Consider the following 20,451-nt stretch of genomic DNA (forward strand, 5'->3'; position numbering starts at 1 on the left):
CAAAGTGGACTGTGATCTGAAGTTTGATAATCAAATTAAGGCAGTGGTAAAATCTAGCTTCTTTCACCTCAGGCAGCTGCAAAAATAAAGCCAATTCTTTCGCGGCAGCACTTTGAGACAGTGATCCACGTCTTTGTTAGCACTCGGCTGGATTACTGTAATGCCCTTTATATTGGGGTCATCACGGTCATCATATATTAGTCATCTACAGAGGGTCCAAAATGCCGCAGCTTGTCTTTTAACTGGCACTCGAAAGCTTGAGCACATTTCCCCTGTTTTAGTTTCACTTTACTGGCTGCCCATTTCTTTTAGGATTCATTTTAAAATTCTTTTTTTTACTTTTAAAGCTCTCCATGGCCTAGCTCCATCTTATCTCTCTGAGCTGCTACAGCCTCATACACCCACCTGCTCTCTCAGGTCAGCTGCTCCTGAAGATACCCAGGACTGGGCGTAAACTTAGAGGAGATCGTGCTTTTGCTGTAGCAGCTCCAAAACTGTGGAACGAGCTTCCTTTAGAGATTAGACAGGCCAGTTCTTTATCTGTTTTTAAGTCACTCTTGAAAACCCACCTCTTTACCCTGGCCTTTGACACCACATAATAATAATAATAATAACAATAATAATACATTTTATTTAAATAGCGCCTTTCAAAGCACCCAAGGACACTGTACAACAGATAAAAACTGGAAATATACACAATAATAAAAATAGAAGATAAAAGTTAAAGCATACAGAAATTTAAGGATAGGCAATTTTAAACAGATGAGTTTTGAGGGTGGACTTAAAAAGAGAGAATGAACTAATATTTCTGAGGTCCGGGGGTAGGGAATTCCAAAGTCGAGGGGCAGAGCAGCTAAAAGCCCTCCCTCCCATTGTAATCAGACGAGCAGAGGGAACAGAGAGAGAAAGAGAAGATGAAGATCTGAGGCAGCGGGATGGGAGCTTCATCTGTAATAAGTCAGAGAGGTACGGTGGAGAGAGAGAATGAATAGCCTTGAATGTATACAGAATTATTTTAAAATGGATGCGAAGTTTAACCGGGAGCCAGTGAAGTTGCTTCAGGATTGGGGAGATGTGGTGGGTAGAAGAAGTCCTAGTAATAATACGGGCAGCAGAGTTCTGGACACGTTGGAGCTTGTTGATAGATTTTTGTGTAAGGCCAAATAATAATGAGTTGCAGTAGTCAATTCTAGAGATAACAAGATTATGGATGAGAATGGCAGTGGCGTGAGGTGTGAGGAAGGGGCGGAGGCGATTAATGTTACGGAGTTGGAAATATGCTGCACGTGTAATATTATTGATATGTGAGTTAAAGGATAATGTGCTATCGAGAATGACACCCAAGCTTTTCACAGAGGGAGAGATAGGGACCAGCGAGTTATTGATGGTGAGAGAGAAGTTGTTAATTCTGGATAGCAGTCGTTTAGTGCCAACCAGAAGAAGTTCCGATTTATTGCTGTTGAGTTTAAGGAAATTGGAGGAGAACCAAGAATTAAGTTCAGCTAGACAGAGGATGAGGGAGGGTGGAGGAAGAGTAGAGTCAGGTTTGGTAGAGAGATAGAGCTGGGTGTCATCGGCGTAGCAGTGGAACTGAATATTATATTTACGAAAAATATGTCCGAGTGGAAGAAGGTAGATGATGAAAAGAAGGGGCCCGAGGACAGATCCCTGGGGCACCCCAGTGGATAGAGGGGAAAGCTGAGAAGTGAAGGATTTTAATTGAATGAACTGAGTGCGGTCAGATAGGTATGATTTAAACCAGGCTAGTGGAGTGTGAGAGAGACCAATAGAAGCTAATCTGCTAAGGAGAATGGGATGAGAGATGGTGTCAAAAGCTGCACTCAGATCAAGGAGAATAAGGATGGAGAGGAGACCAGAATCAGCTGCCATAAGAAGGTCGTTTGTTATTTTTATAAGAGCAGTTTCAGTGCTATGTAGAGGACGAAAGCCAGACTGGAACTGTTCGTAAAGGTTATTATCAGTTAGGTGAAGATGGACTTGTGAAGCAACTATTTTTTCAAGGATTTTTGAGAGAAATGGTAGATTGGAGATAGGACGAAAATTATTAAAGTTGTTGGGATCTAGACCAGTTTTTTTCAGAATTGGGGTAATAGCAGCAACTTTGAAGGAAGCAGGAACAGTTCCAGTGGTGAGTGAAGAGTGAATAATAGCAGATATGAGGGGAAGGAGAGGGAGTAAGCAGGCTTTGACGAGGACAGTGGGGATAGGATCAAGCTGGCAGGTAGAAGGCTTTGATTTATGAATGAGATCAGCAATATCAGCTAAGGATGGAAGTTGAAAAACAGAGAGGAAGTGAGAAGGGGGAGAAGTTAGGACAGAGAAGCTACATTGAGCATTAGGGTCCAGGTCTAAGTGTATTTTATGAATTTTATCAATAAAGAATAGCATTAGAGCATCACAGAAGTTAGATGAATAGAGATGAGCAGGCAGAGAATCAGGTGGCCTGTTAAAAGAGTTGAATAGTGAGAAAAGGGTCTTGGTAGAGTTCTCACTTGAGCAGACAATGGCAGAGTAATAAGCAGATTTGGTTTGACTAATACATTCCTGGTAAAACAGAACGTGGTTATTAAACATATCCTTATGAATAGTAAGGCCAGTTTTTTTATAGAGACGTTCAAGCTGTCGGCCTTTAGCTTTCAGTAGTCGGAGTTCAGGGGTGTACCAGGGTGCAGAGCGAGAAAAAAGTACAGTTCTGGTTTTTTGTGGAGCCAGGGAATTTAAAATACTGCTAAGGCTATGATTATAAAAAAGTACCAGGTCCTCTTGAGTAGCTAAGTTGTTAGAAGACAAGCAGCTAGAGAGAGCAGAGGAAAGGATATCAAGATTTATATTCTTGATATTCCGGAAAGGGATAATACGGGGATTGTTAATTACAGAGAGGGTCATGTGAACATTAAAGGAGAGAAGTAGATGGTCCGAAATTAGCAGTTCGTCAGCTGTACAGATGGAGGGGGTAAGTCCAGAACAGCAGACTAGGTCCAAAGTGTGGCCCTTAGTGTGGGTAGGGAAGTTTATGTATTGTTTAAGGCTGAAGCTATCAAGGCAGGATAGAAGGTCCTTGGTAAGAGGATGGTCGCAGTTATCCACATGGACGTTAAAGTCACCCAGCAATATTATATTAGGGGAGACAGTAGCTAGATTGGTCAGCAGATCGGCAAAGTCACTGATAAAAACAGAATTAAATTTTGGGGGGCGGTAGATGACAGCTATTACAGTTGGGGTAGGTCCTGAAAGTTGACAAACAACAGATTCAAAGGAGCTGTACGTAGGGGCGGACAGAGGCGAGACTTTCCAGTTCTCGCGATAGATTATCGCGAGGCCACCACCACGACCGGACTCGCGAGGTTGGCAGGTGTAAACAAACCCCGGGGGGGGTGGAGTCGTTGAGTTGCGAAAAGTCATTGGGCTGTTGCCATGTCTCAGTCAAGCAGAAAAAGTCAAACTTACGGTCTGTTAGGAGATCCTGGATGAGATGTCCTTTGCTCGTAAGCGAACGGATGTTAAGCAGGCCGAAGTTGACAGAAATACTGCCGGACTGGATGAGAGTGTTAGCCGACCTAGGCAGGTCAGTCAGAGCATTGTGGTCAATGGACCTGCAGGGTCCATTGACCACAATGAGATGACCACATGAGATGTTGGTTTTATACTTTTTATTTTAGTTGTTTTTAGGTGATTCGATGCTGTTTTATCTTGTTTTTGTTTTAATATAGGGCTGTTTTATTTTTATGTTTTATGTGTTTTATTTATTTATTTTGCTGTTTTCTGTTATTCTATTGTTTTAACTTATTTTCTGTACAGCACTTTGTTCCTGTGCTGGGTAATTTAAAGTACTTTATAAATAAAATTGGATTGGATATCCAATGTATATGACCGACCCAATTCATGTATGTTTTGTATTTCCTCTACAATGGTCTGAATGGTAGAAGCAGGTAGCAGAAACTGTCCTTGGAATTTCAAGTAGAATAAACTTACATTTCTGAGGAAAAGATCTGTAAAATCTTCGGATAATTCAGAATCAACCTCTATTGGGACTAGGGTTGCCAACTCCCTGAAAAATAAATAAGGGACACCTCGTGGCAACCCAGTTCACCCTTCCCAGTGTGGTGAATTTTGTAGCTCTTTTTTTTGTGTGTGAAATTATTTTTTAACCATTTGACTTGAATTTGATTTAAGCAGATGCATATTCTTTGTGATATGACCATATGGGAAAGAAATGATCATTTAGCCATTTATTTTTATCTTAAAATGACAACATTAACACAGTAAAACAGGTCTCTTTCTTAAACAGAAGCCTGTCATGCTTAACTTTTGAGAATATAAATAAATTTTTCTTTAAAAGAACTCTGTCCTGCTTAACTTAAAATTATATAAATTAATAGAAAACAATAGAATGAAAAATATTCTTGTAACAGTGCACATATAGTGCATTTAGTACAATTGGCTTCAGTTGAGGTATTATTTCAGCTTTTCTAATGCTAATCAGCTGCTCCTGTTTGTAAACCCACTTGCTCCCATGATTACGCATCATAACTCATCGTCATTATTAATCTATGTATTACTTTTATGTATTAGTGATCTATTTGTTGTAATCATCTATCCTTGCAGTTGTTTATTACACAAAATAAATTATATTATCACACTTTTGGCCACATAGCGCTGATATTCACTGCACATGCCCATATTAACCTTAACCAGAGGGTTTAAAAAACAAACCAGTGTTTACATACCATATCTGCTTCTGCCATGGCCTGGTGGACAAAAACTTGGTTAAGGGTTCCCCGAGGTTTCACGCCCCTCATGTTCTTCATGTGCCCACCACTAGAAGCATGCCTATGGAAAAAGTGCACCGGCACACAGTGCAGCGCTTTAAAGGTGTTATCGTGCATTTTCCCAGACAGGTGTTTTCCTTTTCCCATTCCTCCCTGTACTTGACCATCTGCAAAGGTTTTATGTTTCCGTGACACGTGGGCAGTAAAATATGATTTGACTGTGAAAACACGTGTGCGCCCTCTTAGTGGACAAGTAACCTCATGTCCTTCCTCAATGTGGTCCTTCAAGTGAGCTATTAGAACTTTTAAGTCTGTAAACTGACATTCACACAATGCCACTGCGCATTTAAAAGTGCTAAGCGTAATCTTGTCGGTAACAGGAGTGGGAGAAATGTGCTTTCGATAAAAATGCACCTTGAAAGCCCCATACTGGACAAATGTCTGCCTGCAGTCGGCTCCAAAACATTTAAATGTACATCGCGGCTCATTTCGATGAAGTTTGCAATGAAGTACATAACCCTTCAGTGTCCTCACGGACTTGCCACAAAAATCACAACGTGGCATTGTCTTTAGCTGTTTCTCGTCAATTAAGCTGGTGTGTGTTTCGCAGTAAAGCTAGCTAAAATCTTAAACATGCTGCATTAGCACGAACTTTCCAGAAAACTAAATACAACTTAAGGCAAAGCCTGTGACTGAGGAATGCTTTCGACGCAACAAGAAAACTGGCCATGCGAACTATGGTTAAAGTTGAATTTCATGTTTAATGGTACACTTACAATGAAATAGAAAGTTGACAGTTCTGCGACGGTTGCTCTTGACGCTCTCTTGCTGAGCTGAGTCTGGAAGGTTAGAAGTGGCGCTATCTTCTTCTTTGTTGGTTTGGTGGATTACACGCTTCCAAGTAGTATTGCTGCCCTCTGCCGTTGCAGTAACTCAAAGTCAGACACAGCAATCTGTCTGAGACAACAATAATACCCTCCTCATCTGATTTTTTTTTCAATCGGTATAACGGTTCAGTCACGTGACATTGTAAGATTCCCCTAACCCCCCGAATTAAACCAGGTCTAAATAAAAAGGAGTGAGTATCACTACAAAGGTTAACTCAGTGGTCCTAATGCTACAGTTTGATATCAGCAAACACCGAGCGCATACATTGATGTGACACCACAGCCATGCTATCATTGCAAACACTGATAACAGCATAAATTGAATTAAATCGGGATTTGATGAGACCTTCTGAGTATCACTAGAAATATTATAAACAGTCGTCTCCGTACCACAGTTTGCTATCAGTAAACACCGAGAGCATTCACTGTTAGCATAGCACATCCATGTTAGCAGTGTATAAATGGATGGTTTAGCATATATTAGCACAGGTATCAATAAAGGACTACCGTATTAGATACTTTTACTAACCTCAGGCAGATGGACAGGCGCTCTGCAGGTGGGATTGAGCGTAATTGGTGTCTAGGCGGGCGATGCTGGGACCGACGAGGGAAAGCAGGTCCTCAAACTGGCCGAGTGAAAGGAAATGGAATCGGCCGTCATCCAGGCGCAGCTCCTGGAGCAAATGGTGAAACTCACCAAACTGCTCACGCCTCTGAAGGACCTGATGGACCCAGGTATGGCGAAGACGTCTTTAACGCCGCTGCTCTGCTCTCCACAGTACATAGAGAAGGGAGACTCTCTCTTCAAGCGCTAGCTCGACAGCTGCCATCTTGCAAAGATACCGGTCTGGCACAACTTCCTCCCACATTTCCGGTTCACGCGCATCAAAATATGATATTTTGACGCACTATGGATTTTTCTTGGACACGCGTTGAGGTGCGAATGTGCACGCGTCAAATTAGGGGCGTTTGGGGCGTTTTGTTCGCGTCCATCGCGTTCGGTGTGAACACACCGTAAGAGCCATTTCGTTTGCGACCAACCCATCACTAATACTTTGGAGTGTGTACGTGTTTTTTGAGTTTGTACGTGTTTTGGAATTTGTACATGCTTTTGAGTTTGTAGATGTTTTGGCGTTTGTACGTGCTTTTAGGAGTTTGTACGTGTTTTTGAGTTTGTACGTGGTTTGGAATTTGTCCGTGTTTTTTAGAGTCTGTACGTGCTTTGGAGTTTGTAGGTATTTTAGAATTTATACATGCGTTTTGGAGTTTGTACGTGCTTTTTGGTAGTGATGTGCGATACCACTGATTTCCTTTCCGATCCCAAGTAAAATTCAGGGTGGTATCGACAATACTGATCCGATACCGATACTTTGTACAAAAACGTATTTCAGTAATTGTATCTCAAATTATAGGGTCATAATGATTACAGGACATCGGATTACTTGTTCTTATCGCTTAATAATGCACAGTTATCATATAGAAATAAAAAAAAACCTGAAGTTGTGCGCTATTTGAACACATTGCCTGCCTGCAGCACTAAAGGACTCCGTGAGAGATGTCTGTCTCGCCCTTGCAGCACCTGTCCCTGTCCACTCCTCCTCTTCAGTTCACCTCAACATAAGCTCGTCATGTTCTGTGATATGATTTACTCTGAAGTGCTTGATGAGGTTAGTAGTGTTGCCACAACACCTCCCTTTCTTGCCACATGTATTGCAAACTACGTCTCAACCGTTTGTGGAAGTAAAATATGTCTGCACATGACTCCATTTATGCTCAGCCATTGTTGTGAGTGTGCACAACAAGGGGCTGGACACATTTATACAAACGTACGTCACACATGACTATGACAGGTGGAAGACTAAGTAGTTCCTTCCAATGTAGACAATCCAAATGATATAGTTTATTTGCACTCTGTTCCTGTTAATGATAACCTACAAATTTACCCTAAATTACTAAAATATCGATATTTTAATATGAGTATCGATTCTAGAACATAAATGACTGGTATCGGAGGAATCAATATTTCAGTATCGATCCGCACATCACTACTTTTTGGAGTTTAAATGTGTTTTCAAGTTTGTACGTGCTTTGGAGTTTGTGCGTGCGTTTTGGAGTTTGGAGAAGCACGTACAAACTCAAAAATACGTCCAAACTCAAAAACACGTACACACTCCAAAGTATTAGTGTTGGTCGCGAACGAAATGGCTCTTACAGCCGGATCTTTGACATGAACAACGGAGCTTTTTTTTTTCTTTCTCTCACCCTCTCTCTCGTACGGAGCCCCCCAGGGGACATGGGAGAAAAAAAAATTACGGAGGAAAAAAAAAAAAATTAGGGAGAAAAAAAAAAATTAAGACGGACTTTTGCGAGATCTCGCAAAAGTATTGCGAGATCTCGCAAAAGATCCCGCTCCTTTTTGATAGCGTTTCAGTTGAAGGGTGCGGTGCTACGGTACGGGGCTCCATACGGTGCGGACATGGAGGAGGATTTAGAACATTTCTTGCGGTCAAGAGAGGTCCCACACGACGACATCATGCACATGCAACAAGACAAAGTACGTATAAACAACAAAGCATTAAACACCGTGGTTCAAAAGGCGAGTAACTTGTTGAAAAACCGAGGTCGTATATGCAGGCCTTTAATGTTAATTCTTGTAAATATGTTCAGGTTCATTAAACATAACTCGTTAAGTGCACATATGTTTTGAAATTTCAAATCGTGTCCAAATTCATGGGCTGCATCCTCCCGAGGACTCGGGCTTCGTGGTCTACGTGGGCCGGGTTCTCAGAACGGCTGGGGAAATTGGACGGTCTAGCCTTCTGATTAGCGTCACCGCTGTCTCGGTGGAGTGTAATAAGCTCGTCCGTCTGCTCCTTTCTATCTAAAATATAAGACGACACTGGAGTAAATTCTCGACCATCTCGCACTTCTGTTTAATCAGTTTTCTGTGTGACGTTGATTAAGCGCTGTAAAACCAATGTGGAACCCACCCGGGGGATTAATAAAGTTTTATTTTATCGAATTTAATCTAATAACTTTAATCTCAGCCAAACCGTTTTACTCACGAACAAATGAAACACTGAAAAAAGCCAAACATTAACATTTTTAGGTTGTCTAAGTGTTTTATATATTAAGTTTAGCCTGAGTAGCTAAAGTCCGCGGTGATCTGAAAATAATATGCCGCGAGTTGTGCCGTTCTTGGCGGCTTTAGTGACCCTTGAGCTCTCGGCTACCTATCGAGCTGGTGGGTAACAGACATCAAGGAAAACGTCGAAGCACTTTTGCAAATATGCGATATCTTGATAAACCGAGAAGATATTTCAAGTTTATACACCCACGTTCTCCCCTGAAATGTGTTTAAAAAAATTTTGTGACCCAGAAAGATTAATAACGGTCATTTTAAAACTTATTAACGGCCGCCATTACCGGAAACTGGAGTTTGGCTGGGCCGCACTTTGAATTCTGGGATATGGGCCACGAAGCACACACCGGACCCATCCTTCAAATTCGGTGAAAAGTGAATGTAATTCTTTGTATTACACCCCCTGGCATATGTTAATTTTGTTCTGGTTGTATACATGTTCTGTATACTGTTTCTTAATAAAGTTCAATAATTAAAAAAAAAATAGGTGAAAAGGAGGACGCATTTGTCTGCTGCATTCGGAGGAGTTTACGAATTTAAAATAGAATCTTTGTAGAGATTGCCAGAATTGTTGTACATTTCTGTGCAAATAATAAAAAAAAAAGGAGTCTACGAAATTGGATAGCCTTCGGTGCATCGCTGTGACATAATCGGTCTACAAAAGCGTCCTCAGGAGGATGCAGCCCATGAATTTGGACAATGTGATAAATACAGTTTAAAAAAAAAAAAAAGAGGTTGCAGCCCATGAATTTGGATGTTGTTATCTGGCTGTGCCATAACCATGGTAACATGGACAGCATGGCACAAAATACTTGGTGGAACTTACCTTACTTATACCTTACTAGCAAAATATTTTTTAGTAACGTAGTATATTGCTACAGGAAAAATGATTCTATGTTTCTTTACCTTCTTTTAAATGTACAAAGATGCCCTTTGTCTGTGGTTAGATTAGTTTAGAAGTGTCTTTTTAGACTTTCCCAGCAAAGACATATTGTTTCGGGGACATATTGTTTCAGATTGTTTTATCTCTCCCAGCTCTCTGCTGATGAGACTAGCACCATATATGGAGTTGTTTATTTTATCTGTTTATTATTTTCTTATCCTGTTCTCACTGTCTCTGTGATTTGTGCCTATAAAAATGCCAAGCCACTGTCCATGGTTGTGGGTTGTTTCCAGCAGCTCACCCGTGTACACGTTAAGCATAAAAAAGTAACTTTGTCTCATTGTGTCTCTATTCCTCCTGGGTTTATTTTTGCAGGGTTTTCTCCCAACATATATAAATATCTACTACTATTACTATACTAATACTAACACAGCAACAGTAAAGTAATAAGACAGAAGTTGACAGAGTAACTTTTGATAATGATCATGAACAGTGATTAAGAACTCTATTCTAATACAGTTAGTATTCCATGTGTGCTAGTGTGGCTTCCTCGAGTAAAAGTATATTAATACCATTTCTCTAATGTTTTATGTCTGCAGGTGGATAAGGCAGTGCTGTCCGTCATGACTGATGGACAAATGGCAAAATACATAAGGACATATGGTGACAGACTAGCTGTCCAGTCCTTCTGTCAACAAACTAAGTACAGCACAGATAAAGAGACTCTTCTGCAGAACCTAAGAGATAAAATTGCGGCACGGAAAGTAAGATCAAAAACCAAAGGAGTGCTGTGTGGTTCATCAGGTGTGTTCCAAAAGCAAAGTGAAGGGATGTCAAGACAGAGAAATACTGCAGCAGAGAAGACCTGCAGAAAAATAGAAATCGGATGGCTTCATTTAAGCAGTAATGAATACCGTCAAGTGAGAACCAGAAATGGTGGAGGAACAAGACATGCAACTGTGGAAAAAACTACAACTGTAGCTAAGATTTTGGAAATGGGAAAGGACCTGTTTTTTCCAGATGGGTACTCGCCAAAAGGGAGAGTTGAAGACTTTGTCATTGAAATCAGTGATTTTAAAAGAAATCCGATTGCTTTAGATGACACTGTTGGCAAACTTTATGAACAAACCAAATTGAAGCTCCTGAGATTTTACATTTGCACGAAAGATGAAACACTGTTAACAGTTCAGTCCTCATCTGAAGAGGATTTTTCTGTCAGCATAACTGAAGAAGATTCACCAGTGACATTACTTGGATTTGACAGTGAGACAGATGATTTTGTACCAGATCTACTTGAACATGGGGATTCATCTGACAGTGACACTGGCAAACAGGTTTGTTAAAATAAGAAAGTTATTATTAAAAATAATGATCACTTTAAAGTTACTGTATTTTGTTGTGTTTAGTAGTGCTCGGTGGTAACATGCGACATTTTCTAATTTTGTTGTACTATTGTACTAGGTTTGACTGTGCAACTGCAATAAAGAGTTGTGTTATTCAAGTGCTTTATGTACATCTACGAATATTTGCACTTCTGTAGGATGAAATTATTCCAGGAATTTGTTGTTGACTTGTGTGGTAAGGTACATCTGTGAAAGACTTCCAGCTTTGTATTCATTAACATGTACAAAATGACTGGCTGCTGAAAAAATAATTGAATTATTTTCGTTTGTGTCTTGTGTTTGTTTTCTGGTTCACAGATTCACAATTTCCAGATGGAACCCAATCCAAAAAAAATGAAATCACTCTGTGAGGCAGTGACAACACAAAGTCCAGGAAAATCCCATCATATGCATTCAACCCCAACAGACATTAAAAACACTGTCGTGGGACAGCGGCAGCAGACTGACTCAAGTGATCATGATTTCCCTGACCACTGCTCTGAAATTATTGATCTGACCAGTATAGTTCCTAACAAATCCTTCAAACTACAGTCCCAGGCCAAACTTCCAGAAGATTTGGAATGTCGTTTTCCACACATAGACGAAGCGGATACGGTTGTATGGAATCCTGAAGAGGATCTTGTCAGAGCAGATGGTGATGACACAGTCGTGATAACCCTGAATTATGTCAACAGTGAGGATCTCAGACAGGTAAGACCATGGACAGTTGTGGTTGATATGGTTCAAGTGTGACAAAAGATGGAAATTTATTAATAATCAAATTCAGTAACTTGCATAGTTCTGCTTTTAAAAAAGCTGATCATGCATTCCTGCTTGGACAAAATTTAAGCATGTGTGTTATTTTCTGTAATATTCTTTTGGATCTTAAAAGAAATAACTTACAGTACTGTGAAACAATTTTTCGATTTTTATTAATCAGAATTCATCTCTTGTTTGTTTAAAACTTGATTTTTTGGCAGCAATAATACAACATTTTAAGTAGCAATAAGAAAATCAAGATCTGATAAAAACCTGTGGAATTCCACTGTAATATGTCTTTTTACTCTTGTAAGTGAGACATGTAGGCTGAAAATAAAGTGGTGTATTTTTGTTCTATTTCTTAATACCTATTGACATATTTTGCAGACTTTTTAAGAACATTCATGAATTAGAATAGGCCAAGTTAGAAGATTGAAGAAGAGTCTTCTAATCTTGAAGGGTTAAGGTGTCTGTTGTCAATTAATGCAATACTTCCTTCTCAGAATGCCGACACAAATGGATTACCTATGGATGGTTTCCTGCTACCATTGTCTTCAGCTAATGGCTTGCCCACACCCCATATGCAGTCAATACAAGAGGAAGCACCCCAGATTGCACAGGTAAGATGGATCAATTCAGGCAACCATAAACACCTACCTTTACATACTGTAGAGATGCCAAAAATGTCATGCTATTTTCTGAGGATATGGCAGTTTGTGGGTCTATTTGAATTAAAAGGATATTGTCAGTTGAGAGACAATTACAGTGTTTTACATTAACATAAGATTAAACAGGAAATTTAGTCTTGAAATAAAATTATTTACATAACACAGCAGTGAGACATTGTTTTGGTGTCACTATTGTGTTCTCTACCTATTTTGCACAGAAGTGCGTCTTCTCATACCTGTAAAGAACACTTGTATAATTTTCTGTGAGGCATACAAGGACATCCATCAGGCCACAATGTTAATGTAATATATAAATTGTCAGTGCAACCATGGTTTGGGAATGTACAAATGTTCAAACTTTTTCAGAACATTGATATTGTGTAATCTGTACAATTCAATTGCATTTCTTATGGAATGTGCATGTTTTGTCTTTTACTCAGGACCATGGACTGAATTTCATCGCACAAGGTTTGCGTTTAGATTCAAGCAACCAACTTTCCCCATCAAATTCAGGAGACCCACAGAGCCCCCTACATGTATCAATTCGCAGGATAAAAGTTGTTGATGATCTTTTGACTGTATTTATGGACAGTCGCATTCTGAATGTGACTTTAAAGATGAACTTTGTAAATGAAAATGCTGTTGATGATGCTGGGGTGTCAAGGGAGGTTTACACTGCATTTTGGGAGCAATTTTTGGAACAGTGTGAAGGTGAAAATGAACGAGTTCCAAGGCTGAGGCCAGACTTTAGTGAGGCTGAATGGCAAGCAGTTGGGCAGTTATGGGTGAAAGGCTTACTAGACCATGGTGTCTTTCCAGTGAGGCTGTCAAGGGCTTTCATTTTAGCTTGCATCCACGGAATGGACTCAGTTGATGTAGACATTCTGATTGCATCGTTTCTCAACTATCTCCCTCCTGTTGAGAGATCAGCTGTTGAGAAGGCGCTCCAAGGCACAATGGATGAAAATGATGAAGAGGACCTGCTTGACCTTTTTACAAGGATGGGTTCCCACTTCCTACCACCTAAGAACAACATGCAGCCTGCCATTGAAACAATGGCTCATAAGGCCATTCTCCAAGAGCCAAAGTATATAATGGATTGCTTCTCCACACCCATGGCACATCTGCAGCTGAAACTGGCAGACAAGGAAAGTGTGTTATCTCTGTATGAGACAAAGAAGGCCACAGGCAAAAGACTAGTGCAGCTATTGGAAGCAACAAAAATCATGCTGTCTCACGGAGAACAAACAACGTTTAACCATCTTCAGCGTTATGTTAAAAACGCTGATGAAACCAAAGCTGAAAAAATCCTGCGCTTCTGCACAGGATCTTCTGTGATATGTGTTGACAAAATTTTGGTGTGCTTTAATGCTGAAACTGGGCTCAACAGAAGGCCTGTTGCTCACACCTGTGGAGCTACCCTTGAAGTGCCATGCACTTACAGTTCTTATCCTGAATTTCGCACAGAGTTCGACAATATCCTTTCCAGCAATTACTTTGAAATGGACATCATTTGAACTTGATGAGTGTACTAATGGTTAGAGCTGTAATTTTTATTTGTATGAGACCTTGAGTTCATAAATTCTGTCTTGTTTCATTTTGTCATTGAAACATTTGATATATTCAGCCGTATAACAAGCAGTCACAAATTTAATTTTCTGATGGTTTAGTTGTATGTTAGGTCATATTTCACAAGGACTCTTTATTGTTTAAAATTCTTTGAAAATGACCGCATCTTTAACTTCTGTTGAAAACAAGGTTTGTGTTTAGCGTTAGAGGGACAAATCACATAAAAATTCGCTGTACACATTGTCATTTTTTTTTCTTTTACTCTTGCCATCAGCCAGAATAAAGGCTCGCTTTTGTTTTAAGTTGATTGTCCTCTCTCTCTCCTTGTCTGCTTTTGGGTACGTTCTCTCAACACACCTGCATACCCTGCAGTGACACACATTGGCTTGCTGTTTATCCATCTAGAATGTTTTGAAGTGAGTTGCCTAGTTTTGGGAGATATTAGCTGTAGAGATCTCTTCCTTGTTGAAAAACAACATGAAGCTACATAAGGTCTACATAAAGACATTGCTACTAAGCATTAAGTACCATGTGAAACAAGAGAGGGGTAGGCTTGTACAGTCAATATCTCTAAAATTGGGCAACTCACACTAAAACAATGTGGATTAAGGAATACTACAGCTAGCGAACAGAAAAATTGGTAAATTTGATTTTAGGGTGAAAAGTCCATTAATATTAGTAAAGAATGTCACTATGGTTGCAAAAGAAGTTATTGAAAGTTAATGATAAGATCCTGTTTACAAATTCTTAAAGCTGATGTGGCCTATAAACATCATCTTGTAACAATAAGTCCTATTTTCCCTTGATTAGCTTCCAAAATGTTTACTAGTTGTTTTGTTAAAAATCATATTGCCATCACAAGTTTTTTTTTTTTGAAAGGACTTTGCCATAATGTGACATACAGATGATTCACAATTCTTTATAGTGTCTTATATAATTACAAATTAACAAGCAATGATAATCAGATTTAACAGTTTCTAGGATAAACAAGATTGTAGGCCAGGATTTCTAATTAGATTAAATAGTATATATGGTTAATTATAAAGTATTGCTACATTTTTGACAGATTATGCACTTCTGTCTACCCTTCTCTGAAATTAAAGTGCCTGGGAACACAGGCAGTCAATACACAGATGTTGTCGATATGCTTTTGTCATTTGCAATTTTTTAGTTGTCTGTACTACATAGTCCAAAAATAATTAGAAATTGATTAGATTTCAGTTTATTTGTCCGGTAGTTCAACAACACATATCATCCTTTCAGAAGTGGTGAGTTTTGCAAAAATAGCATTCGAATGAAATTGCTGTTCATCAACAGAACAGGTGGGTGCAAAGAATTTGTTATTCAGCTGATAAAATAAGCTTCAGATAAATTCAGTGACAAAAAAAGAATGTTTATATCTATTAGAAATTCTAAGAGTTCAAAAGGTCTCTATTTAGTTCTTTATTTTTTCAGTTTTGTTTAACCAACATTAAAAAACTAAAGCTCTTCTGGAATAATAAATAGTTTAAAAAAAAAGAAGCAAAAATGACATGAAATAACTATATTTTTAGCCAGAGAAACTGGAGTTCAGAAAAATGCCAAGGTGCCCCCTCTCAGATCATGATGCCCCTTAGTACCATTTCATGTAGCCTGCCAATGTGACAGTTGGCGTTATAATATATATAAAGCAGCAAGGCATAATATCATATCTCTTCGATTTTAAACAGTATTCTAGCCAATATCAACAACTAAACATTCCCATCATTAACAAATACAGATGGTGTAAATAAAAACCAACTCACCATTTAAAAATTATTACAAAATACTCAACATAAACCACCATTATCTGATTAAACACTGTACATTAAAACTCCTAACACATTAAATTAAGATGTGTCTTATGTTTTGATCCATGTATCAAGCCAAATACACAGTTAAAGTAATTCGAAGTAATACACATAGACATGGAACTTGATAACATTTGACAGAACATTACAGTGTTTTTGTGCTAAAGAACACTCAGAATATCATTAACAGGCAGAGACTCCCCTTTATACTTTAGTTCACTGACCCTCCTGGAACACAACAATAAATATTTCTATATAAGATATTCTCATAAATGACTGTATACTAGAAAGCTTACAGTTTACAGTCTGTTTAACATCCAGAAGTTAGCTTTCGCACATATCACAGGTCAATTTTGAGTAATGTTCTCTGCTGCAGTGTATGCAATTTACACTAATGCCATGATGTTCTCTCTTAAATGCATGTACAAGTTCACAGCCTGATATGAGTCTGTTGGTGGAGTCAGATGGGACTCAGTCATGATGATATTGCACAGTTCATATACATCGGGGTCACATGGTTTGGTCAGTCGAAAAACACACTCAGTTTTACACATTTCAACATGTTCTTCTTCAGTGGGGCAAAGGAAGTCTCTTGTCCCGTAGAGCTCAGGTAATGTATACATTACATTAGGTCGACCACTGGGGATATTGATGTTTGCTGATGGCCTGATGGAGTGTGTATTCCAAACCTGTGCAGTGTCATCCAGCTCATCCTGTTAAAAAGAATACAGAAATTTAAGAAATGCGATCGCATGTACGTATATACATATACGCAAATCACGATGAGACAACTCACTCACTGAGAGGAAGGTTTATTAGATTTATGCAATTTATTATTTTTAAACAATCATGTGCATTTTTGTAATCATGTACTTTACCTAATGTCATCTGTACAAGTGTTTCACACACTAACTACGGTTACTGTTATGCTGTGATATCTTACATTAGTACTATTAGTCTTATTACTACCTGCTTGGCTCATCTACTCACCTCATAATAATCAATTTGTTTTATGTCACTGATCATTGTATTTTGTATTTGTAAGTTATTTTGATATCCCAATCGAAATAATTCCAAATTGTAAATAGTTAATATTATAGATAAGAAAATTTCATATGCCATGTCAACATAAACAACATAGATGTTACTGTAGTCTTGGTTGTTGAGCTCTTCCTTAAGGCGGCCGATTGCTTAAACCTAAATTATAGTATTTACACAATTTTTGATTTCATTTACTCCCTGCTCCTCTCACCCGCTTCTCCCTGTCTTGTCTCTTTCTTCCTGCAAGTCTCTCCATTCCCTAAACCTGGTACAGGGCCCTATTTCAGGAAGTGAAAAACGATACTCAGGGTTGAGTAACCCCGAACTGTCCAACTCGGAATATTCGGTTTCAGAAAGGCTGATAACAATTAGTTCAATCAACGCGGAGTTGCTTTAACCCCAAGTTAAGCACGCGCACGAGGATACATAAAGCCCTTATTAGTGGAGCACAGATTAAGCGAGTCACCATGGAGACGGAGGGAAAGAAGGCGCGGTCAATGTATTTTACAGCGCTTGAGGCCGAAATTCTGATGGCAGCATATGCCGATAACATGCAAATTTTGCAGAAAAAAAGTAACACAGCCTCAGCTGCAAAAGAAAGGGAGCATGCATGGCAAAAAATAGCCGACAGAGTCAATGCGTGAGTGTTAATTTAAACATTGATCTAGGGATTTCCACCCATTTAACACGTTATTTATTATATTTTATTTTTTATTTTATACATTTTATTTTGTGACGTGATGTGATCGCAGGTGCAACCCAACAGGCCCCAAATGTTCCTGGCAGCAAGTAAAAATGAAATATAAAAATATAGTCCAAACAGGTGAGGTGTAATTGTATTATGAGCCATAGTGCTTGGTCTGTTTGTCCGATGTAAATCAATTGCAGTTAGAGGCTACATTAATTGTCTTTCTGTAAGCACTTATTAAAATTATCTGAGCACATTACAAGTACATATTTGCTTACTCTGCATGCTCAAATGTGACCCGTTATGGCCACTAGAAAAAAAGTGGAGGCCCGAAAAAAAAGATGGGGGTCCTCCACCACCACCACCACACAGAGGCTGAGCAGTTGGCTTCCACATTTGTGATAATGGGAACACCACAAACGAGTACAGGACACGTTTCACTTCCTCAGTTTCCTTTATCTCTCACTCACACACGCATGCATCCAGGCACGCAACAAAACATATTTTATTAACTCACCTGGATGAGTCCCATGCAACAAAACTGAAGGAGGTTTTTGTCCAGAAACCCACCATCAAAGTACCCGTTGTCTCTGATGTCTGCAAATAAGGATAACCAGAACTCCAGACACTGGCTGCGAAGAAAACGCCACCAGTATTCAATCCTTTGATTGGCGGTACTTGCTCCCTCCAAGTAACTCTCAGGGGTGTCGTTAGGAGCCACGGGCACAAGGAAACGCTGAAAGCCTCTAACATGGCCATTTTCAGTTCCAAGATCGCCCCTCACAACTCTAGGGCAGCCCTTTAAACGCTGCACCGCTTCTATGTAATACCCCCCGATCACTTTCGGATTACTATTTGTTGTGTATGCATTAAGCCAGATTATTTTTCTCGAGAAACCGTCAATACTACCATTGATACAGATGCCATATGGCTTCAGTTTGTCGTAGGAGTCCATGTGCCAGATGAAATCCGGCCCTTTTGAAAAATAGTTCCTCCGCCTGAAACGTCTTGCTTGCCTCAGTGCGACGCCTCGGGGATCCAGCTCCTTCAAAACCAAGCGCACATCCTCTTTCCTCACGCGTAGTCCATGTTCCCTGCATTTAGCGTACATCCATCGGTATCCGTGAAGCTGCCCAGAGTACTGCAATTGGTTGTCTATAAATTCAACCAAGACGGCCAGGTCAGAGTACGCTTTGTGGCGAGTGTGTCCCCTTGCGCTAAGAACTCTCTTCAGATGTCTTTCGCTTATATGAAAACTGTATATAATGCAAAGCACAGTTTTAATGTCTTTATAGTTTAGTCCAAGCTCAAAGTAAAAATCTATGAATCGCTCAAATGGGTGTGTGTCCTCCATCGCTGTGGTTGTTTCTAAGGTTTCAGTGCTGATTTGGAGGTCTATGGTACAGACTTTTGCGAAATCTCGCAATACTTATTGCGAGCGCTCGCAATACTTTTGCGAGATCTCGCAATACTTATTGCGAGCGCTCGCAATACTTTTGCGAGATCTCGCAATACTTTTGCAAGCGCTCGCAATACTTTTGCGAGATCTCGCAAAAGTCCGTCTTAATTTTTTTTTTTCTCCCTAATTTTTTTTTCTCCCATGTCCCCTGGGGGGCTCCGTACTCTCGCACTTTTTCCCCCTTCACTCAGCATGCGAGCCTTGTGCTTTGCGCTGGGCAGGGGGGGAGGGTCGGTAGTTACACTCAGTAGCACAGGAACAGAGCAGGAGGGAGAGAGAGAGAAAGAGAGCCAGGGACAACAACGTCACATTAGAAAGGTATCCGGTTGTTCAGTCTGACGTCACTAGCCGTGTCTGGACCTAAAATCCGCTGCAGGTCCATATATCAAACGATCACTATGGCATTACTGAGAGTTGAAAAACTGTCTAAAGTCTTTCATCTTTAATAAAATGATCAGCGTTCTGCTCTACATCCAGGCATCCATGAAAACGGAATTTATGACATTTAACGGAGTTAGAAGTTAGCAGGGAGTTAGCTCGCTAGCTTCTATCTAAATACAATATAGCATGTCCTGACTGCTGGGTTTTGGAAACAAATTAAAACGTACAGCTCTGTTATCACTTCCAGCATAAATGAAGTATTGTATCCACAATACAAGGTTAGTCATTCATACACTGCTGCATGGGATGGGCTGTAGTTACATCCTAAGGTTTTAAAAACTGAGCCTTAAATAAATGATTAGCGGTAATAAAAGCTGAGGGAGGTCAACAGTGATCACTGACTGTTTTAGGCGCTTTTTGAGATTAAATAGAAGAAAATACATAACATTAAACATGTTAACAACACAACTCCGAAGCAGGTATAAATTCCGAAGCACGTAAAAATTCTGAAGCACGTACAAACTGCAAAGCATGTACAAACTCAAAAACGCATACAAATTCTGAAGCACGTACAAACTGCAAAGCACGTACAAATTCCAAAGAACATATTTTGCAGTTTGTACGTGCTTCGGAATTTATACGTGTTTTGGAGTTTGCATGTGCTTTGTCTCTAGGAGCCACTGTAGAAGATGTCCTTTTGCCATTAATTATGCCAGAATTTTAGTTTTCATTGTGAGTACTTGTGTTTTATACTAGGTGATACTGTAGAACTAAAAAGTATGTACTTATTTTTTATTTGCAGTAACTGACCATATTTACTACTAAGATATACTGTTTTATTAAGCAGCTGGATTGCCTTTATTTATTTATTTTTTACTGTAGTTTTCACAATAATTCTAACAATGTTTTGACATTTTGGTACAATTAAAAGTACGGTATGTTTTTGGTGATTAATATACAGTTGTAGATTGTA

General features: G+C 39.5%; 2 protein-coding genes across 2 annotated transcripts; one reads left to right on the top strand and one right to left on the bottom strand.

Annotated features, from left to right (window-relative positions):
* Positions 1–7,258: 7,258 nt before the first annotated feature.
* LOC106675357 (uncharacterized) lies at positions 7,259–14,352 on the top strand. Its single transcript, XM_076885683.1, has 5 exons — positions 7,259–8,231; positions 10,302–11,036; positions 11,403–11,795; positions 12,347–12,463; positions 12,952–14,352. The coding sequence occupies exons 1-5, from the start codon at positions 8,154–8,156 to the stop codon at positions 14,026–14,028; spliced, it is 2,400 nt and encodes a 799-aa protein (XP_076741798.1). The 5' UTR covers positions 7,259–8,153; the 3' UTR covers positions 14,029–14,352.
* A 954-nt stretch (positions 14,353–15,306) lies between these two features.
* LOC143419637 (uncharacterized) lies at positions 15,307–18,911 on the bottom strand. The gene is made up of 2 exons (XM_076887038.1): positions 18,156–18,911; positions 15,307–16,622 (listed from the first exon to the last, which is right to left on the bottom strand). Exons 1-2 carry the CDS (start codon positions 18,747–18,749, stop codon positions 16,296–16,298), a joined length of 921 nt encoding a protein of 306 aa, XP_076743153.1. The 5' UTR covers positions 18,750–18,911; the 3' UTR covers positions 15,307–16,295.
* Between the last annotated feature and the right edge of the window lie 1,540 nt (positions 18,912–20,451).

Source organism: Maylandia zebra, linkage group LG7 (genome assembly GCF_041146795.1).
Source record: "Maylandia zebra isolate NMK-2024a linkage group LG7, Mzebra_GT3a, whole genome shotgun sequence".
NCBI classification, from domain to species: Eukaryota; Metazoa; Chordata; class Actinopteri; order Cichliformes; family Cichlidae; genus Maylandia; species Maylandia zebra.